Source organism: Callithrix jacchus, chromosome 3 (assembly GCF_049354715.1).
Source record: "Callithrix jacchus isolate 240 chromosome 3, calJac240_pri, whole genome shotgun sequence".
In the NCBI taxonomy this organism is placed as follows: domain Eukaryota; kingdom Metazoa; phylum Chordata; class Mammalia; order Primates; family Cebidae; genus Callithrix; species Callithrix jacchus.
The window spans coordinates 146,186,835-146,206,533 of NC_133504.1; the positions used below are offsets into that span (position 1 = coordinate 146,186,835).

Below are 19,699 nucleotides of genomic sequence, written 5' to 3' on the forward strand. Positions count from 1 at the left end.
CTCGAGCCACTGCACCCGGCCCCATATGTCACTTTTGATATTCTGTTAGGAGAACTGTACAATTCATATCACAATGCGAATATGATTGTGTATTTCTACTTTCAAAATTATATTATTCGTGGTATGTAGGGGTCAAAACTTTTTTAGAAAAAGACATCATGCCTTTGTAGTGTAATTTTTCTACATTATCAAATTCATCATTATTTTTAACTCTACATCTATTACCAATAAGCTTTTCTTCTGTCTCTAGGTTGTAAAGAGAGAGATCTTTGGGAATGTCCATCCAATAAACAATGTTTGAAGCACACAGTGATCTGCGATGGGTTCCCAGACTGCCCTGATAACATGGATGAAAAAAACTGCTGTACGTGCTTATATGAATTTGTCGACACAGCGTTTTTATTTTAAACACTAGTTAAGTTTATTTTTAATACGAGCTTAAAAAAGTGCAAATATGTGTAAATATCTTTTAGTATTTTCACATCTTTTGATTAAACTCCACTTGTAAAGACATGTTCTAAGAAGACAACTAAATATGTGTAAAATATATACACTATAATAGTCTACTGGCATTATTTGTAATGTGGGAAAATTAAAATACCCCCAAATATCCAAAAATAGGGAACATAAACTACAACTATAAAATAAAATAATGTAAATATTAAAATCAAATTAGAGAAGAAAAATTTCTGTTGGATTCATTGTTATATCATTAGTCGAGTAAAACAAAATATTTAGTATTATGTGCACTATTGTCCTGAGTTTTGAAAGTACATATATCCACACATAGAAAAAGATCAGAAAGTCATAATTAAAAGTTTACAGTTATAATCTTTGGGTGGTGGAATTATTAAATTTTTGTGCTCTTCTATCTTCTCTACATTTTGTAAATGAATGGCCATTGCTTTTAGAACCAGAAAGTAATTATATCTCTTAAGATGTTTTACCTACAAGTAACATAAAAGCCCAAATCAAAATGACAAACAATGAAAACATTTATCTTTATTATCATATGCATATCACATGTTTTATATTATCATATAAAGAGTCAAGTGTAGGATGGACTTTTGAGGCTGTATGTGGGAGTTCAGCACCTTGTCTGTGGTTTTTCAGTTCAGTTTCAACTGAGGCTGGCTCCCACAATGGTGAAAAGATGGCATTGCCAGCGGCATCTGGGGCACCATGCTTGCTTGATCATGTCCAGCTGGAAGGAGGAAGGACCATGCCCTCGTCTCCAAGATATCATTAAGGGATTCACTCAGGTCAATTTTGGGCAGAGTCACAGCCAGCTGTCAGGACCCCTTGTGTAGTTAGAAAAGACACTTCCTACAAACAGCTGAACTGCAAAAAGAAGCACTACAGAGGGAGAACCAATCAAAAAAGATGCTGCTTTCTCAAGGTTGTTCCTGCCCCAGACTAGGGCACATGGCATAGCAGCAGAGTTTGGGTAGGAGCTGTCTTATGAAGCACAATCCATGCAACGGTAGGCCAAGGCCCTGATCTTGGAGCACATGTTTACTCCTGACTACTAACTATATTCAGAAAAAAAAAAAGCAACTGTAGACAGAAAAATGCCATGCCCAGCTTGAACTGATCAGAGTCTTCCTTTGGAGCTAGAAATGGCTGGTGTCAGGGCCTGAACAAAATTTAGCTCCCATGAAAAAAGGAGGAAGAAAGGAAATGGTTGTTAAGTAGGCAATCAAGGAGGTTTACTATAATTTTTAAAACCCAAAAGAGAACTATATTTGACTCAGAGAGCCATTTAATAATATACATGAAAAAGAAACCTGCTATGCATCTCTGTGGACAGAGACTGTTTTTTTTCTAAGGTGACTTCAGTCTGTTCATCCCTCATGCTCTGCTCATGCAGATTTTAACCCTGTTCTCTGATCTTTCATGTGTCTGCTGCTGTGAGTACTATTTTATTCAGTCTGATTGTTAGATCAGAACATTGAGTCACTTTAATGTAGTAATTCTGTTTAAATGCTCTTTGTATGTATTGATGTCTATAAAATAATATTTTACAAATTCTGTTATTCTGTTTTCAAGCCCATTGGGAGGCCTCAACGATCACATATTTTCTTCTTTCCATGCTCCTACCGGCACATGAAGATATGCATGTTAGTGATAATCACATTTATATCTAAAGTGTTTTCCTTCTCACTTTTTGTTCCCCATGCCAGCATTTTGCCAAGATGATGAGCTAGAATGTGCTAACCATGCGTGTGTGTCACGTCACCTGTGGTGTGACGGCGAAGCCGACTGTTCAGACAGTTCAGATGAATGGGACTGTGGTGAGCTACTTGTTCTGCCATTTGTTGTCCTCTCTCATGCCTGTCAGCCACTGAAACTAAATGAATCCTAAATTACTGCCCAGATTTTACTAAACAAGTTCATCTATTTCGTTTTACTGTTATAAAAGCTGATGGTGATCCATGTCTGTTATTTCCAACTCACAGAAAATTTCCCCACCAAGTTACTTCTCTATTTGAAATATCTATATTATATGGAAAAACACTTGGGTTCAAATTGTTGTAATCTTATAATTGCTGGAATAGGAGTTTAAAAATCTTCATTAAAACCCACCTTCAATAAATTAACAATATTCTGCCATTCTTTTGTCATCTATACCTGCTAGACTAGAATAGTCAAGTGGTCCCTCTGCCTTCCCTATACTCTGCAGGTCTGAATGGAACTTCTAACTAGTTCCTTACACAGACAGGAATTAAAGATGTCTCCTACCAGCACCTCCAATGTTGCATTTTGTGATCTTGAGTTTGATTAGTTTCCTCATCCCACACTCATCATTCCTTTCATTCACTCAGTTCCTTTTCTGTCCTTTGCATCATCCAGCCAAATCATGATTTTCATGTGTGTTGTGATCAATTGTGCAATGTTTTGTAAGTGCTCTGAGGCTGATTCGTACTGCTCTGTAAGTACAGAGGATGTTTCGTACTGCTCTGAAGTACAGAGGATGCTCCTTTATATAATAGGAATTAACACCTATGCCAAATTAATTCTAAATTTGGATTCCTCTCACGCACTTGCAGTCTCACATGCTTTCTTGAAGGAAATGATAGAAATGGATTTATAACTCGCTTCTTGTAATTATGCAAATCCTGGTAAGACTCATGGAATGAGGCCTGCCTCTGGCTGTCTTCTGACTCACTAAGAAAAGTTAAGAACTGCCTGTCTCTTTCATTAGAGTCTAAGCTTCTTTGAGGGGAGAGAACATTTCTAATCCATTTTTTTTAGCCCTCTAGCACACTGAAGGTAGTGATTTAAACAGGGTAGGTACACACCAAATGGTTAACTAAAATAAATAAAAATGAATGTATGCCAATGAAGCAGAGACATGTAAAGTTATGTGCTTTTATGGGAGGAAATGTTTTTAATTAGGGTTTCCCCTGTCTTTTCTTTCCCTAGTGACCCTCTCTAAAAATGTGAACTCCTCTTCCTTTCTGATGGTTCACAGAGCTGCCACAGAACACCATGTGTGTGCAGATGGCTGGCAGGAGACATTGAGTCAGCTGGCCTGCAAGCAGATGGGTTTAGGGTAAGGTCAGTAGTTTGTAGCAGTGATGAATTTCTCAGAAGGCTTCGTGGAACTAGGCAGTAATATATTCCTTATGGATGCATAGAGAGTTAGTGCTCTCGAACAAAGAGTCCTTCAAAGCCAGGGAAATGAATCAGGTGAGAGGACCATATTTAATTACAGGCATCTGCCCTGAAAAGTGTGACCTGGAAATGTACTTTGATGAAGCCTCTAAAAGTAAATGAAGTAATTGTATTTTAAGTACCTCTGAAAGGAAATGCTTTCATTATTTATAAAAGCATTACAATCATTTCCTTTAAAGAATCTGGATGGAAAAATCTTGCAATTTGCCCCCAAGAGGTTATTGAAATTTCTTTTTAAGCAACACACATTTTTAAATAAGTTGAGAAATTGAACTTGAAGTTGCTGGTATTTCTATTTACTCTAAGTCAGTAAATGTAAATCAAGAAATAGTTCAATGTATTTGCTTCTTAGTAGAATGAAAAGATTCACTCTGGCTTTGATACAAATACACTGAAATGGATCCTTTGAAAGTTGGACACTTGCAATTTTGTGAGATTTTCCTTTTTCAGTTCCATTGGGGATGGAAAGCAATAATTTTCAGGCTCTTAAAATATGTAAGTAATTCCTTTACCATCGATGTATTTGAGATTTAGGGGAAATGTAGAAATTAGAGAAATTGAAGACAGAGGAGTTCTAAAATTCCAGAATAAATAAAAAATCTAGTAAATGCTATTTCCCAGCATTCACTGAACAAACTTGAAACTATTTTACAATAACGAGTCAATTATGGGATAGCACGTTTTTTTATGCTAATTTAATGAATTATTAATATATAGCTCCTAGCATCTTGAACCCATTTCTGCCACGTAAAGACCCACATCTTTAGGAAATTGAGTAACTGATGCTTATCTATAATAAAAGAACTTTAAACTTTGCCAGAGTGGAAAAATTGTATTTGCCAAGATCTATTAAATTATACTTCATTTTCACAACTTCCTTATTGTGTCTAAGTAAAATAGGATATGATTGTGATCAGAGATAAATGAAAAATCTTTGGGATGTGGTTATTTTTATCTTTCTTCTCGATAACATCTTATTGGTATAAGGTTGGAACTGCAAAGATTTTACAACCAGAAAGATTTTACAACTGCCCTAGAAAGTTCTTTCGACAAGCCACCCTGGACATAGTTGTTCTATCATAAATAGAAAGAATTCTGTTTTGAAATGTGCTTCTTTATGTTTCCTCTAAATATTTGCATATTGGGATTTTTATTGTGTTAAAATACACATACATAAAATTCACCATTTAACCATTTAAAGTGTATAATTTAGTGGCATTTACTTCATTCACAATGTTGTGCAAACATCACCACTATTTGTTTTAAAACACTCCTATTATCCCAAAAAGGAAACTATCTACTCATTAGGCAGTTACTCTCCATTTTCTCCTACATACAGGCCCAGGTAACCACTAATCTGCTTTCTGCCTCTATAATTTGGCCTATTCTAGATATTTCAATATAAATGGAAATATACAACATGTGGCCTTTTCATCTGGTTTCTTTTACTTAGCACATTTTCAGTCATCTGTCTTGTAGCATGTACCAGTACTTCCTTCCTGCTTGTGACTGAATAATATGCCATTAAAGGGATATACATTTTGTTTATCCATTCAGACATTTGAATTATTCTCATCTTTGGCTATTGTGTGCACACTGGATTTTTAAAAAATTATGTATTCCATTTGCTCCTTTTTCTCAACATAGTTGGAAAAATGAACCGTCAATATTTAGATATCTTTAGATACATAACATGCAAATAGACATAGATATTTTTTATTTTAGATTACTTTATTTCACAGAAGGGCTAGAAAAATATGAGATACATGCGTGGTTGGAAAACCATAGCCATTATTTGACTGAATTAATGGGAAAAAATGGGCAAATGATGATAAGTTCTTCAAAGAAATGAGAACTAGTATAGTTTTGAAATTTTTTGCTTGCCTTTAAGTTTACTCTTCAGTTGACTTGAGTGGCTCATGAATTGACAGAAATCTGGAGAGCCAGGCTACCCCAGGAATGACAGTAATGGTCAAGATGAGGCTAGCTTCCTGCTGAGGGAACAAGCTCAGGAAGCTGCCATGTAACCACTGTCTCTGGAGACCATCCACTGTGCTGCAGATTCACAATTTTGCCACCAATGCCTCCAATAAACTCTAAGTCACCCTGTACCTTTGAGTCATTTCCTCCAGATCAAAGCCCTTGCTGGAAAGGTCTGTCTAACCATGAGGGAAGTGGGAGAGAAGTAGGAATGACTGTTCCCTCTTAGCTTCTGGAGTAGAGGTTATGCCAGCCTGCCTTTGTACATTCAGACATTCTGCATCAAAAACTTGAAGTTTAAAAAGCAATTCCCAATGAATTCCACTCAGTATTCCCATTCCCTTTTTGTTTTCTGAGTATCTGTTTATGAGCCTTGTACTGGATGAGGCATTGGGTAGAGGATGCAAAAGTGAATACTGTCATCAGACTTTATAATGGAGTGGAAAAGACATGTGGGTAAACAGCCAAGAACACAAAGTTAGAAAAAAATCCAGATATTTTGCTATCTGAGAATGGTGTGGAATTATTGCATAGAACATGGCATTTCTATTAAATATATACAAGAAAAAACATCAAACTTTAATCTTATCTTGATAGCATAAATTTGTTATATTATTCATTCATTCATCCTTTCACTCAGTAAACATTTATAGAGAATGGTATTGTGGTGTATGTAGGGTCCAGAACCAGCATACCCTAATTCCAAGTGGATCATTCATCTTCTTGAGTAGGTATACTTTGGAGGTAATTTATCAAAAATGCAAGTCTATATCAAATTTCATGTGTTGCAGGGATTCTACTGAAATGCTTTCATGATAGCGGCAGTTGATTTAAAACACAGGCACTTAGGAGTTTTTAGACCCAAATTATGCCTTCCATGTCCTACTGCTCAAATGCTAGGCTCTCAACTCAGTGCTTATCTAGATGAGAAGATTTAGAGTTCTTTATTGAATTTTAAAAACTTATTGCCTTCATCTGTTAGTATCTCAAAAGCTCAGCCCAGGTTGGAAGTATGATGGCTATCTGATTAGAAAAATGTGTAAATCAAGCCCCTAAATTCTTGTGACAGCTGTATTAGTCTATTTTCATGCTGCTGATGAAGATATACCTGAGACTAGGAAGAAAAAGAGGTTTAATGGACTTGCAGTTCCGCATAGCTGGAGAGGCCTCACAATCATGGTGGAAGGCAAGGAGGAGAAAGTCATATTTAATGTGGATGATAGCACACACACAAAAGGAGAGCTCGTGCGGGGAAACTCCCATTTTTAAAACCATCAGCTCTTGTGAGATTCACTGAGAACAGCACAGGAAAGACCTGCCCCCATAATTGAATCACCTCCCATTGGGTTCCTCCCATGATATGTGGGAATTGTGGGAGTTACAATTCAAGATGAAAGTTGGATGGAGACACAGTCAAACCATATCATTTTGCCCCGGCCCCTCCCAAATCTCATGTCCTCACATTCAAAACCAATAATACCTTCTTAACAGTCCCCCAAAGTCTTAACTAATTTCAGCATTATATCAAAAGTCCACAGTCCAATGTCCATCTAAGAGAAGGCAAGTCCCTTCCACCCATGAGCCTGTAAAAATCAAAAGCAAGTTAACTTCATAGATACAATGGGGATACAGGCATTGGGTAAATATAGACATTTCGAATGGGAGAGTGGCTAAAACAAAGGGGCTTATAGGCCCAATGCCAATCTGAAATCCAGCAGGGTAGTCAAATCTTAAAATTCCAAAATGATCTCCTTTGACTCCATGTCTTGCATCCAAGTCATGCTAATGCAAAAGGTGAGTTCCCATGGTCTTGGGCAGCTCCACTCCTGTGGCTTTGCAGGGTTCAACCTCCCTCCTGACTGCTTCCATGGGCTGGCTTTGAGTGTCTGAAGCTTTTCCAGGCACACAGTGCAAACTGTCAGTGGATCTACCATTTTGGGATCTTGAGGACTATGTCCCTTTTTGGGGGTGCCCCAGTAGGGATTTTGCATGGGGACTTTGACCCCACATTTCCCTTCCACACTACCTAACAGAGGTTCTCCATGAGGGCCCCACCCCAGCAGCAAACTTCTGCCTGGGCATCCTGGCCTTTCCATACATTCTCTGAAATCTAGGCAGAGGTTCCCAAACCCTGATTCTTGACTTCTGTGCACTTGCAGATTCAACATCATGTGGAAGCTGCCAAGGTTTGGGGCTGGCTTCCACCCTCTGAAGCAACAGCCTGAGCTGTACTTTGTGGCCCCTTTTAGTCATGGCTGGCGCAGTTGGGACACAGGGCGCAAAATCCCTAGGCTACACATAACAAAAGGACCCTGGTCCCAGCCCATGAAACCATATTTTCCGCCTAGGCCTCTGGGCCTATGATGAGAGGGGCTGCCATGAAGCCCTCTGACATGTCCTGGATACATTTCCCCATTGTCTTGGGGATTAACATTCTGCTCCTCATTACTTTTGCAAATTCTGCAGCCAGCTTCAATTTCTCCTCAGTAAATAGGATTTTCTTTTTTATCACATTGTCAGGCTGCAAATTTTCCCAACTTTTATGTTCTACTTTCCTTATAAAATTGAATGCATTTAAAATAACCCAAGCCCTCTATTGAATACTTTGATGCTTAGAAATTTCTCTACCAGATACTGTAAATCATCTCTATCAAATTCAAAGTTCTGCAAATCTCTTTGGCAGAGGCACATCCCGCCACTCTCTTCGGCAAAACATAACAAGAGTCACCTTTGCTCCAGTTCCTAACAAGTTCCTCATTTCCATCTGAGACCACCTCATCCTGGACTTTATTGTCAATATCACTATCAGCATTTTGGTCAAAGCCATTCAGCTAGTTTCTAGGGAGTTCCAAAATTTCCTACATTTTACTGTCTTCTTCTCAGCCTTCCAAACTGTTCCATCCTTGGCCTGTTAACCAGTTCCAAAGTTGCTTCCACATTTTCGGATATCTACAGCAGCACCCCACTCTACTGGTACCAATTTACTGTATTAGTCCATTTTAACACTGCTGATAAAGACACAACCAGTTCCACATGGCTATGGAGGCTTCACAATCATGGCAGAAGACAATAAGGAGCAAGTCACGTCTCACATGGATGGTGGCATGCAAAAAAGAGAGAGCTTATACAGGGAAATTCCCATTTTTAAAACCATCAGATTTTTCTGAGACTCATTCATTATCATGAGAACAGCACAGGAAGACCCACCCCCAAATTCAATCACTTCCTACTGGGTTCCTCCCATGACATGTGGGAATTGTGGGAGTTACAATTCAAGATGAGATTTTGCTGCAGACACAGCCAAACCATATCAACAGCATATTGACTTTGCTACCTGCATGTTTAGTATCAAAAACATATGGGCATTTATTTAATTGATGATACAAATCAGAATATAGACTGCCTTCTAATATTTGCCAAACGCTCAGTTGCAACATCTGGTATTTGAGTAGCTTAATCTAAGGGAAATGTGACTATCTATATCTCTGGACTCCACAAGCTCTATCTAGTTAGATCATCTGGAAACAGTGTCTCTGGGCCCTATGATTTTGGTAAAAATGCTTTTATGGAGTTAGTTGCAATTTGTTTTTTTGCCCTAATCTTTTAGATTTGTTCAATAGAAGTTGGTCAAACATTCTTTTCAAAGAATGTTTCTGTATCTGGGCAAAACCCACAAAAATAGCATCTGTTCTATCACCTACTAATCCCTTATAATCTCTGTTGTAAGAGTTTAAGCTTTAACATCTTCCTAAAGTTTACTCCCAGTCATCACCATGGTTGCAGCATTAGCGTTGCCTCGAACATAATATGAATGGGTCCTGGGTAAATAAGAACATGATTTACAACTTGAATATTCCATCTGGAATCGACCAAAGAGGGCTTGTGTCATTTGTGTTAGAAGCCCTTATAGGGAAGCTTTCTCCTTTTGAAACTGGATATACCAGGAGACCCCTAGTGATGACTTCTGATATGGTTTCTTTGTCATGTTATCTTCAATCTGCAATCTGGCTTTTATTTGCAAGACAGGACTGACAGCAACAATATTACCTACATGCAAAAGCCATTGGTCTTCTTTTCTTATTTTACAGTTTGGACTAAAAAATCGATTTCTTACTCTGGCCTGTCAGACACTATAATTTGGCCCCTGCCTTCCTTTCTGACTCAATAAATGTCCTAGTATGCTCCACTTGGCCATTAAACTTTAGACACATTGACCTTATTATTGATGTTAAAATATTTCAAGCTCATATCCATCTTGGGGGATTTGCCTTCACTATTATTTTTGCTTAGAATGGAGAACTCTAGGACTTCATCATTCGTGTCTCAGCTCATACATCCATGACTTAGAGAGGCTTTCCTTGACAATCCTACTGAGGCAGCTTTCAGTCTCAGCATGTAACTCTATCACAATTGTTTGATTTGTCTTATTCAAATAACTTATTCATATGCAAAATAGTTTTTTACATATTTGTAATTTGTTCCTCTACCTAAAATAATAGCTTCTTAGAGAGGGACCCCATGTGATACAACACCAATCTGTTGTCTCCATTTCTACCCCACCTCATTAACCTATAAGCATCAGTTTTAACCCTTGTCTATCTGGCTATGTCATTTGTTTAAACTGTCATTGTAATGTTCCTTCTGAAATCCAACTCACTTTATATCAGCTTGAACACTCACTGATTAACCCATGTGTCATTAATAAACATGTCAAGTCTAATTTCAACCTAATCTTTTACCTTTCCTACGTCTTCCCAAAACTAACATACAAACTGAAGAACGTGTAGAATCTTGATTCTAAAGAACAATAATCTTTCGAACAAACATTTCAACTAAAGTCACATGCAGCAGCCACATATATTATGTTGTTTTGCTGCATTCCTCCCTTCTTTTGGGGCCTACATCCTCTCCTTTTGGATATTTGCTTCACTTGTCATTTTACCATTGGACTCCAAATGGGAGCAACCTTCTTTGGACATGACCTTCTCTTTTTGGTCTGTGATTGGTTGAAGGGTAGGTACCCAACCCAAGATGGACCAATCAAAGTGTCTCACTGCCAAGCCACAGTGATTGGTTTTGGGATACTTGGTTTTTCAACAAGATTTTTATTTATTTAAGACAGAATTTTGTTCTTGTCACCCAGGCTGGAGTGCAATGGTGTGATCTCGGCTCACTGCAACCTCCACCTCCTGGGTTCAAGTGATTCTCCTGCCTCAGACTCCCAAGTAGCTGGGATTACAGGCACCTGCCACCATACCTGGCTAATTTTTGTATTTTTAGTAGAGATGGGTTTTTGCCATTTAGATCAGGCTTGTCTTGAATTTCTGACCTCATGTGATCTGCCCACTTTGGCCTCCCAAAGTGCTGGGATGACAGGCATGAGCCACCGTGCCTGGCCCAAGATTTATTTTACTTGGATCGGGAGAGATGACTTCTTTCATTTTTGGTCATAAAGATGAATGCCTGTGAGTTTAGAGCTGTAGGCAGCCAGTCCTCTGGCTTATAGAAAAGTTACTTTAAGACAATCAAATTGCCATCCTCCTTTTCCCTGCCCCGCTCCCCCACCTCCACCACAGAAGTGGAGTCAAGAGCTGAAGAGTCTTGAGGATCCTGGGTTCTCTGGCATCAGTCGTCCCCAAGACCATCCACATCTCTTTAGTAATTGATTACATTTCTACTTTTTGATACTCACATATTCCATCACTATTTTGGGCACTTTTAAAATGCTGATTTTTTTTTTTTTTGGCTAGTATAATACTAATTCAATATTTATTTAAATTTTTTGAATTTTGAATTATTTATCTTGTAATGGACCCATAGAGTTGTATATTGCCTTAAAATTTTGAATTGAATGGAGATGCACATATTTTTAGAAAGCATTTTTACATTACTATTATACTCAGGAAGAAGAAAAGAGCAACCAACAAAGAAAGTCTTGGGTTAGAAAAATACATCCTACTACTCTGGTTCACAGTCTTTCTGAAGAACTGGAATAAAAAAGTCATGCTGAAATTGAAACTGATCATCTCTAGCTTTACATTATGAACGAAAGGAAGGTGAACGCAAACAAGAAATGTAATTGTCAATAAAATGTTATGTTTCTATCTCTAAAAAAAAAAAAAAAAAAAAAAAAGTGTTGTCCCAAAAGGTCAAGTTGGCAAAAAAAGCGGATGGAATTTTTTTTTTTTTTTTGAGACAGAATTTCGCTCTTGTTACTCAGGCAACCTCCTGAGTTGCGCAATGGCGCGATCTCGGCTCACGGCAACCTCCGCCTCCTGGGTTCAGGCAATTCTCCTGCCTCAGCCTCCTGAGTAGCTGGGATTACAGGCACGCGCCACCATGCCCAGCTAATTTTTTGTATTTTTAGTAGAGATGGGGTTTCACCATGTTGACCAGGATTGTCTCGATTTCTTGACCTCGTGATCCACCCGCCTTGGCCTCCCAAAGTGCTGGGATTACAGGTGTGAGCCACTGCGCCCGGCCAGGGGAGTTTTGAAAATAAAACAGCCAGAAGGAAATAGCTGGACTGGTATAGATTCCAAAAGAGGTAGACACTTCTGCTCAAAAATATTCTTACAACACGTGTTTTTTAAGACTGAATTTTATATATGTTCAAATGATATTCTAATTCAAAATTTTTATGATTGATTTTTTTGCACTTTTAATAAGATGTTTATTTTAAATGGTGCTTTTTAAATTAATTTTGTTTTCTAATTTATATTAGAATAATATATATTTAATAGTTATATTTTATAAATTTAAATTTTAGTTCACATTACAATTTTGTAATTTTTATATTGGAAATGAAATAAATGCTTAGTTTTGTTGATTCTTTTATTTTATGAAATATAAATACTCTGCAAGTCAATTTTATGATCCAATAACTTCCCCCCTCTTTGCTTTGAGACAGTTTTGTCATATAGATCCTTGCCTAATACAGTTATTACACTCCATCTCTGTGTTAGACAAACACATAGTAAGAGAATAAAAGTATAGGCTGGGCATGGTGGCTCATGCCTGTAATCCCAGCACTCTGGTAGGCTGAGGCATACAGATCACATGAGGTCAGGAGTTCGAGACCAGTCTGGGCAGCATGGTGAAAACCCATCTTCCCTCAAAATATAAAAATTAGGCAGGCGTGGTGGCACGAGCCTGTAGTCCCCCGCTATTTAGGAGGCTGAGGTAGGAGAACCACTTCAAGCTAGGAGGTGGAGGTTACAGTGAGCTGAGATTATGACACTGTACTCCAGCCTGGGTGACAAAGCGAGACTCCATCTGTCTCTCTCTCTCTCTCATTCTTTTTATCTATCCGTCTATATCCACTCTGCCCACACACACACATAGTCAGTTAGAATTGCAATAAAGTGTTATTAAAATACAGCGTTTACTAGAAAAATAAGCCCAGAACTTATGCTCTGCTTTAAGCATTTCTATTGATGGGAATTTTGCTGTATAAACTCCCACTGAACTGAGATATCTAGCCTAAGAAATGTTTCTATAGTAAAGTTCATTCATATTTTGTTTGAAACCTATTAGTGCCTGCCTGTCAAAATTCCTACTGGACACAATAACTTTTGGTATTAATATGTCGAGTCTATGGGACCCAAACAGGGAGAATATGACAAGATTCAAGAAGAGATTTTTAAAATCAGGTACAAAATGTTTAGTGTAAATGTTTCAAGTTTGGAACAGGATATTAAGAATTGAAAATAATGTATCTTATCCACTGTGAGAGGCATTTGTATGTCAAGACCAACTGTCAAGTACTGAGGTTGGATGCTTAGATTATTTTCCCCCATCAATAGATGCAAGAGGACAAACCTTGTCCTTTAACTGAAATGTGTTACTTGTCTAGGTACTTCCTGCACTTCTGTCTTCTAGTTAGAGGTAAGAAAAAAGCCCTTGGTTTTGGGGAATTTGTGATGACCTTCATGTTTGAAGTAAGCAGCCGCAGCATAATCATAATTCAAGCATGCACTATTACTAACACAAAGTGACTTGAGAATGGGAGAATAGGCCAAATTGTCTAGGGATCTAACTGTTCTCCTAAGCCTTGAAATATTTAATTTCTTTCATAATGTCAGGATATTCCAGATTTCCAAATAAGCTCTGTTCTCTCATTTCAGCGTGGAAAAAATTATATAGTTGTATATATGCCTTATGACTACACAATTCCTCAAGAAGCAAATATAAGGCAAATCCTTTTGCTTCTCTGTATTGCACGGCCTTCAGGCCCAGAGTAGAGGGGTCTTGCCCTAGGCCTCATGATTTAAAACAGTGGTTCTCAACCAGGGGTGACTTTGCCCCTATTGCAGCAATCCCCAACCTTTTTGGCACCAGGAACTGATTTTGTGGAAGACAGTTTTTCCACAGACCACGGTGGGATGGGGGGAAGGGTTGTGGTATGATCCAAGCACATTACGTGTTATTGTGCACTTTATTTCTCTTATTATTACATTATAATATATAATATATAATGAAATCATTATACTACTCACCATAATGTAGAATCAGTGGGAGCCTTGAGCTTCTTTTCCTACAACTACATGGTCTTATCTGAGAGTGATGGGAGACAGTGACAGATCGTTAGGCATTTCATTCCCAAAGGAGCAGCAACCTAGAACCCTCACATGCAGTTTTCAGTAGGATTCACACTTCTGTTAGAATCTAACATGGTTAATCAGCCAGGAGGTGAAGCTCAGGCAGTAATGCTCGTGATGCGGAGCAGCTGCAAATACAGAGGAAGCTTTGCTGGCTTGCCCCACACTCACCTCCTGCTGTGTGACCTGGTTCTTAACAGGGGCCCTGGGGCTGGGGACCCCTGCCCTAGGGGACATTTGGAATGTCTGTAGACATTTTTTTTTAAATTGTAAATCCAGGGTTGATGGGGTCTTACTAGCAGCTAGTGGATAGAAGCCAGGGGTGTTACAAGACATCGGGCAGTGCCGGGATAGCCCCACATAGCGAATAAATAACTGGTATTAATTACCAATAGCTATCTTGGGTGAGAAACCCTCATTTAGAGGGATCCACTGGTCCTCCTCCTCTACCCATGGCTCACCCTATGAGGTAAGAACTCTGTTGGCCAAGGCGTTATGCTCACATGGAGCCTCATCCCTTTTCTAGAGTGATGTTTTCAAAGTGTGGTGTCAGACCAGCGTCATCATCATCACCTGTGATCTTGGTAGAGCGACAGATTTTGGATCCCATCTGAGACTAACTGAATCAGAAAATCTGGGGATAAGGCCAACAAATCTGTGTTGTAACAGGTCTTCCAGGGGATTTTAATGAATGCTAAAGTTTGAAACTGTTCTCCGGAGCCCGAGTTCTGTGTTTGAACATAACATAAGTTTGTCAAGAGAGGAGGAGAGAAATTTTCTTTGACAGCTTGATAACTGGATTTATAAAATCTAAATATGAAGACAAATGGCATTTCGGCCTCCATTTGTACTCTTGCTCTAGGTGCTGGATTAGATTATGGCTTAAATTTCCTTTTCTGTGTGTGAATCCATGGATGCTATGGAAGCATTTTGAGTCTGTATTCTCTGCACAGACTCAGTCAGGATATAGTGACTTTGATGCTTCATCAAATGCTTAAATTTTCTCTTTTGCTTTCTACCCAGCAGGACTTCTTAATTTGTCTTTTGATATAATGTTAAAAAAGGTTTAAATTAGTTAAGTCAAAAGCAATCCCAATCATCAAACAAAATTTGAGCAGCTCTTAAGTTCCAGACACCTTTTACATAATATGATTTACATAGTTTTAAAAATTAAGAAGTACAGGCGCACATATTCTCCATGTGCATGTATATTAGTATGATTATTTGAAAGAGAAGTTCATAATCAAAAATTCAAATTTTGATTCAGTGATTTTATTTCTAGGAATTTATTCTAAAATCATACTTTTGCATGTAAGTGAAGGCGAATGTTTAGAATGTTTACTGCTGCTATTTTGTTATAGCTCCAGATAGGCTAAAACTTACATGTGCAGAGATTGGTTAAATGAATGTATGAACATCCTTTTATCAAACACTATGCAGCTATCAAAAGAACATGGCGTGCTGTTAATGGCAAAGAACCATGTAGTGGTCACAGTTTAAGAACTGTACTCTGACGTCAGACTGCAGGGATTAAATTATCAGCTTTGCCATTGGCTTGCTGTGTGCCTTGGACATGTTACTTACTTTCTCTGCCTCAATTTGTTCATCTCCAAAATGGGAAATAATTATAAAGTCTACTTGACAGAGTTGTCGAGATGATTAAATAAAACAAGTTAGTCTTTTAGTGATTATCATATGGAAAATAGTTAACACCTATTAGCTATTATGATGGAAAGACTTCGAAGAAAAGTCACTAAATGAAAATATCAAGACCACACCGAACAATGAGTGTAGACTAGCAAAAAAGGGATATATATACATGAATTGTAGAAAAAGCTTGGCAAAGATACTCAAACACTATATACAGTGATTGTTTCTATGCATCTAAGATAGGAAGAAGACAACTTTTTCATTTTATAGTTGTCGATATGTTTTTCTATGTATAAGTATTACTTGTATAATTTTCAAACTTATTTAATAAAACCCATATGTCCGATGAGGTTAATATCCAAAATACATAAGGAACTCAAAGAATTCAGTAGCAAAAAGTCAAATAACCTGATTGAAAAATGGACTAAGGACCTGAACAGATAATTCTAAAAGGAAGACGTAGAATGGCCAACAAGTATAAGAAAAGGTGCTTAGCATCACTCATCATCAGGGAAATGCAAACTAAAATCATAATGAATTATCACCTCACATCTGTTAAAATGGTTAGTTTCAAAAAGAGAAACCATATGAAAAGTGTTGGGGAGCTGCGGAGAAGGGGAAACCCTATATATTCTTTATGGGAATGTTAACTAGTACAGCAATTATGAAAAACAGTATGGAGATTCCTCAAAAAATTTAAAATAGCATATGATCAATCAATTCCACTTCTGAATATTTATCTAAAGGAAATGAAATTAATGTCTCAAAAAAACACTCCTGTTAATGATAGCACTCTTCATAATACCCAAGATAAGAAAACAACTTGTTTGTTGACGAATGGATGGATAAAGAAAATGTGATGTCACATTTTCGTTACACAATAGAATATCTATTTCTTTATACAATAGAAATATGTGCAAATAATACACACACCCTTCCACCACATTTTCTTTACACAGTAGAACAGTATTCAGTATTCTTAAAAAAAGAAGGAAATTCTGCCATTTAAGACAACATGGATGAACCAGGAGGATATGTTATGTGAAATAAGCCAAGCACAGAAAGACAAATACTGCATAATCTCATTTATATATGGAATCCAAAAAAGTCAACTCATAAATGCAGAGAGTAGAATGTTAGTTGCCAAAAACTAGGGGATGGGGAAAATGGGGAGATGGTCAAAGGGTACAAAGAGTCAGTAATGTGGAATGAATAGATTCAGGGGATCTAGTGGTACAACATGGTGACTATAGTTACTAATACTAAATTGTATTCTTGCTAAGATTCTTGGCCTTAGTGTTCGTAACACACACGCACATGCACACACACGTAACTATATGGTGATAGATATGCTAATTAGCTTGATTGTGGTAACCATTTCACAATGTATACCTATATCAAAACATTACATTACAGTCCTTAAATATGTACAATTTTTATTTGTCAAGTATGCCTCAATAAAGCTGGGAAAAAAAGAAAGGAAAATTGAAGTCATGCAGATGCTCAGATTCTGTACGATGGCAGAAATACAACCATACAAATTCACTGATTTTTTTAAATGGCCATAGGATGACATTTCTAGTGCTGAAAGTTTATGTTTGTTCATGAGGAGCATGCCAGTGTTAAAGAATTTCATGGAAAACTTATTTTCATAATGACAATACCCTGTTCTTGATGATCAATTTCTCAGATTTTCCACTTGTAACTGAGAAATTCTGGATAAATAGTCTTTCTTCTTGGAAGCTAATGAATGAAATGCAGAAACATTCCAAGTACAATAGTCTATGGAGTTCTTCCTTGAGGTAGCTAGGGGGTCTTGTGAGTTGAAAGGCTGGTGTTCTTTGCAATGATTTTCCTATCCAGCATCAGTGCACACCCTCTCCTAATTGCATGCCCCATCAAGTCTCTTGTTGCCCTATAAATACTTGATTTAACGTAACTTGATTAAATGACAAAATCTAAAGTTTATCTTCCTTTGGCTTTGCCTGGATTTAGGAGGTCCACTGGTAGTTCAGTTGCAGAAGGGAATTCTCAGGATGCAGGCTATCAGGAGAAACACCGTGACCAGTATGTGTGGTCTCTGACTTTTATACTTTCCATCACACTTTGCCTCTACATTCAGTACTTCTGGAACTGATGGAGATCCAGACTCATTTTGACCAAGAGAAAGAAAAATTTTATTTTTGTAATAGGTTTTTTGATATCTTCAATAATCTAAGTCAATTCAGGTTTCTAAATAAATTTATATCTTATGCCACTCTTCTTTATTGCAGCTAGGATATATGACATTTGTTTTAAAATCAAGTTTAAAATCAAGTATTTCATTGTGAAATACTCCTGTGGTTTTAATCTTTGGCTCTTATTCTATCATCAAGTGCTCCCTTTAGTGGGTTCCTCCTTGCCTTTTTAAAGTATGAGCTTGGGGAAGTTTTTCTTCATTTTCTATAATGTGATTACAATAGTTTAAAAATAATAATCAGGTGAGACCGGGTGCCATGGCTCATGCCTGTAATCCCAGCAATTTGAGAGACTAAAACAGGCAGACCACTTGAGGTGAGGAGTTTAAGGCCAGCCTGGCCAACATGGTGAAACCCCATTTCTACTAAAAATATAAAAATTAGCTGAGTGTGATGGCATGTGCCTGTGGCAGTAGCTGTGGTCCCAGCTACTAGGGAGGCTGAGGCAGAAGAATCACTTGAACCTGGAGGCAGAGGTTGCGGTGAGCCAAGATTGCACCACTGTATTCCAGCCTTGGCAATAGAGCAAGACTCCGTCTAAAAAACAAACAAACAAACAAAAAACAAAAAAAGTAGAAACATAGAAATATTAAAATTCTTACAACTTTTATACCGTCTAAATAGATGCTAAAGGGCCATCTTTTTTTGTTATTTTATTTTATGATATTGCTATATTGCAGAATTACAATGGACAAGAAAAAAGAGGAAAGAACCCAGCTAGATAAATTTTATTTTATTTTTGATCCCTGCCCAAAGTTATGCTTATATTTTACCTGTTGGAACTTTTATATCATACACATTATAATCCTAACACTTCATGAAATTCAAGCATAGGTCTGCAGAGAGAATGAGTAAAACAAGTCTAACAATTTTTAACGGTCCAAAAATTCTCCTCTTGAAATGTTGACATAACTTAATGTTTCTTTTTGAAAGAGAACGAGTGTTAACTAATGATAATGCCTGTTCAAAGGTCATTGTACTTTGAATACTTATCCAGTATTTGCCTTGTATCAGAGAAACACCTGTGACCGAATTGATACAGGAACAGGAGAAAGACCAGCAGTGGCTGACATTACACTCCAACTGGGAGACTCTCAATGGGACCACTTTACATGAACTTCTAGTAAATGGGTAAGAACACTTTCATACGAGCTGTGTAGAGTCAGATTATGAAACAAGAGTTTATCATTGAGCCTTTCTTCCATTTTTTAACCTAAGATAATTCAAATTTGTCGTATCAGTAAACAGTTTCCACAGAACGGCCGTTGCCTTTACATTTCAACATTGGTTGCTTTTATTTCTTCTTTCTAGGCATAGGTTTTTCTTCTCTCATTTATTCATGATTATAGACACTATCAAGGTGAGAAGAGAGGAACTTGGGCTCTAATCTTGGATTTCTTTAAATATCTTATTCAAAATGAACACTCATGTCTGCATTTCCGACAGATGCTACATAGAACTAGTTAATAGAGGGAACTGAAGTAACGGTAACTAAGAAAACTTGGAAAGTATAAGAGAGAAATAGAAACAAATGAAATGATAATCAAGTTGCCT

The 19,699-nt window shown here is 37.5% G+C and overlaps 1 protein-coding gene across 3 annotated transcripts in view; it reads left to right on the top strand.

Moving 5' to 3' along the window:
• The window catches only part of CORIN (corin, serine peptidase), a 263,919-nt gene that overhangs the window by 215,831 nt on the left and 28,389 nt on the right, over positions 1 to 19,699 (top strand). For all 3 annotated transcript variants that reach the window (XM_035293752.3, XM_008993384.5, XM_008993382.5), the window contains 4 exons: positions 251 to 364; positions 2,184 to 2,294; positions 3,427 to 3,556; positions 19,160 to 19,276. In XM_035293752.3, the coding sequence (XP_035149643.1) occupies positions 251 to 364; positions 2,184 to 2,294; positions 3,427 to 3,556; positions 19,160 to 19,276 (472 nt within the window). The remainder of the gene's footprint in view (positions 1 to 250; positions 365 to 2,183; positions 2,295 to 3,426; positions 3,557 to 19,159; positions 19,277 to 19,699) is intronic.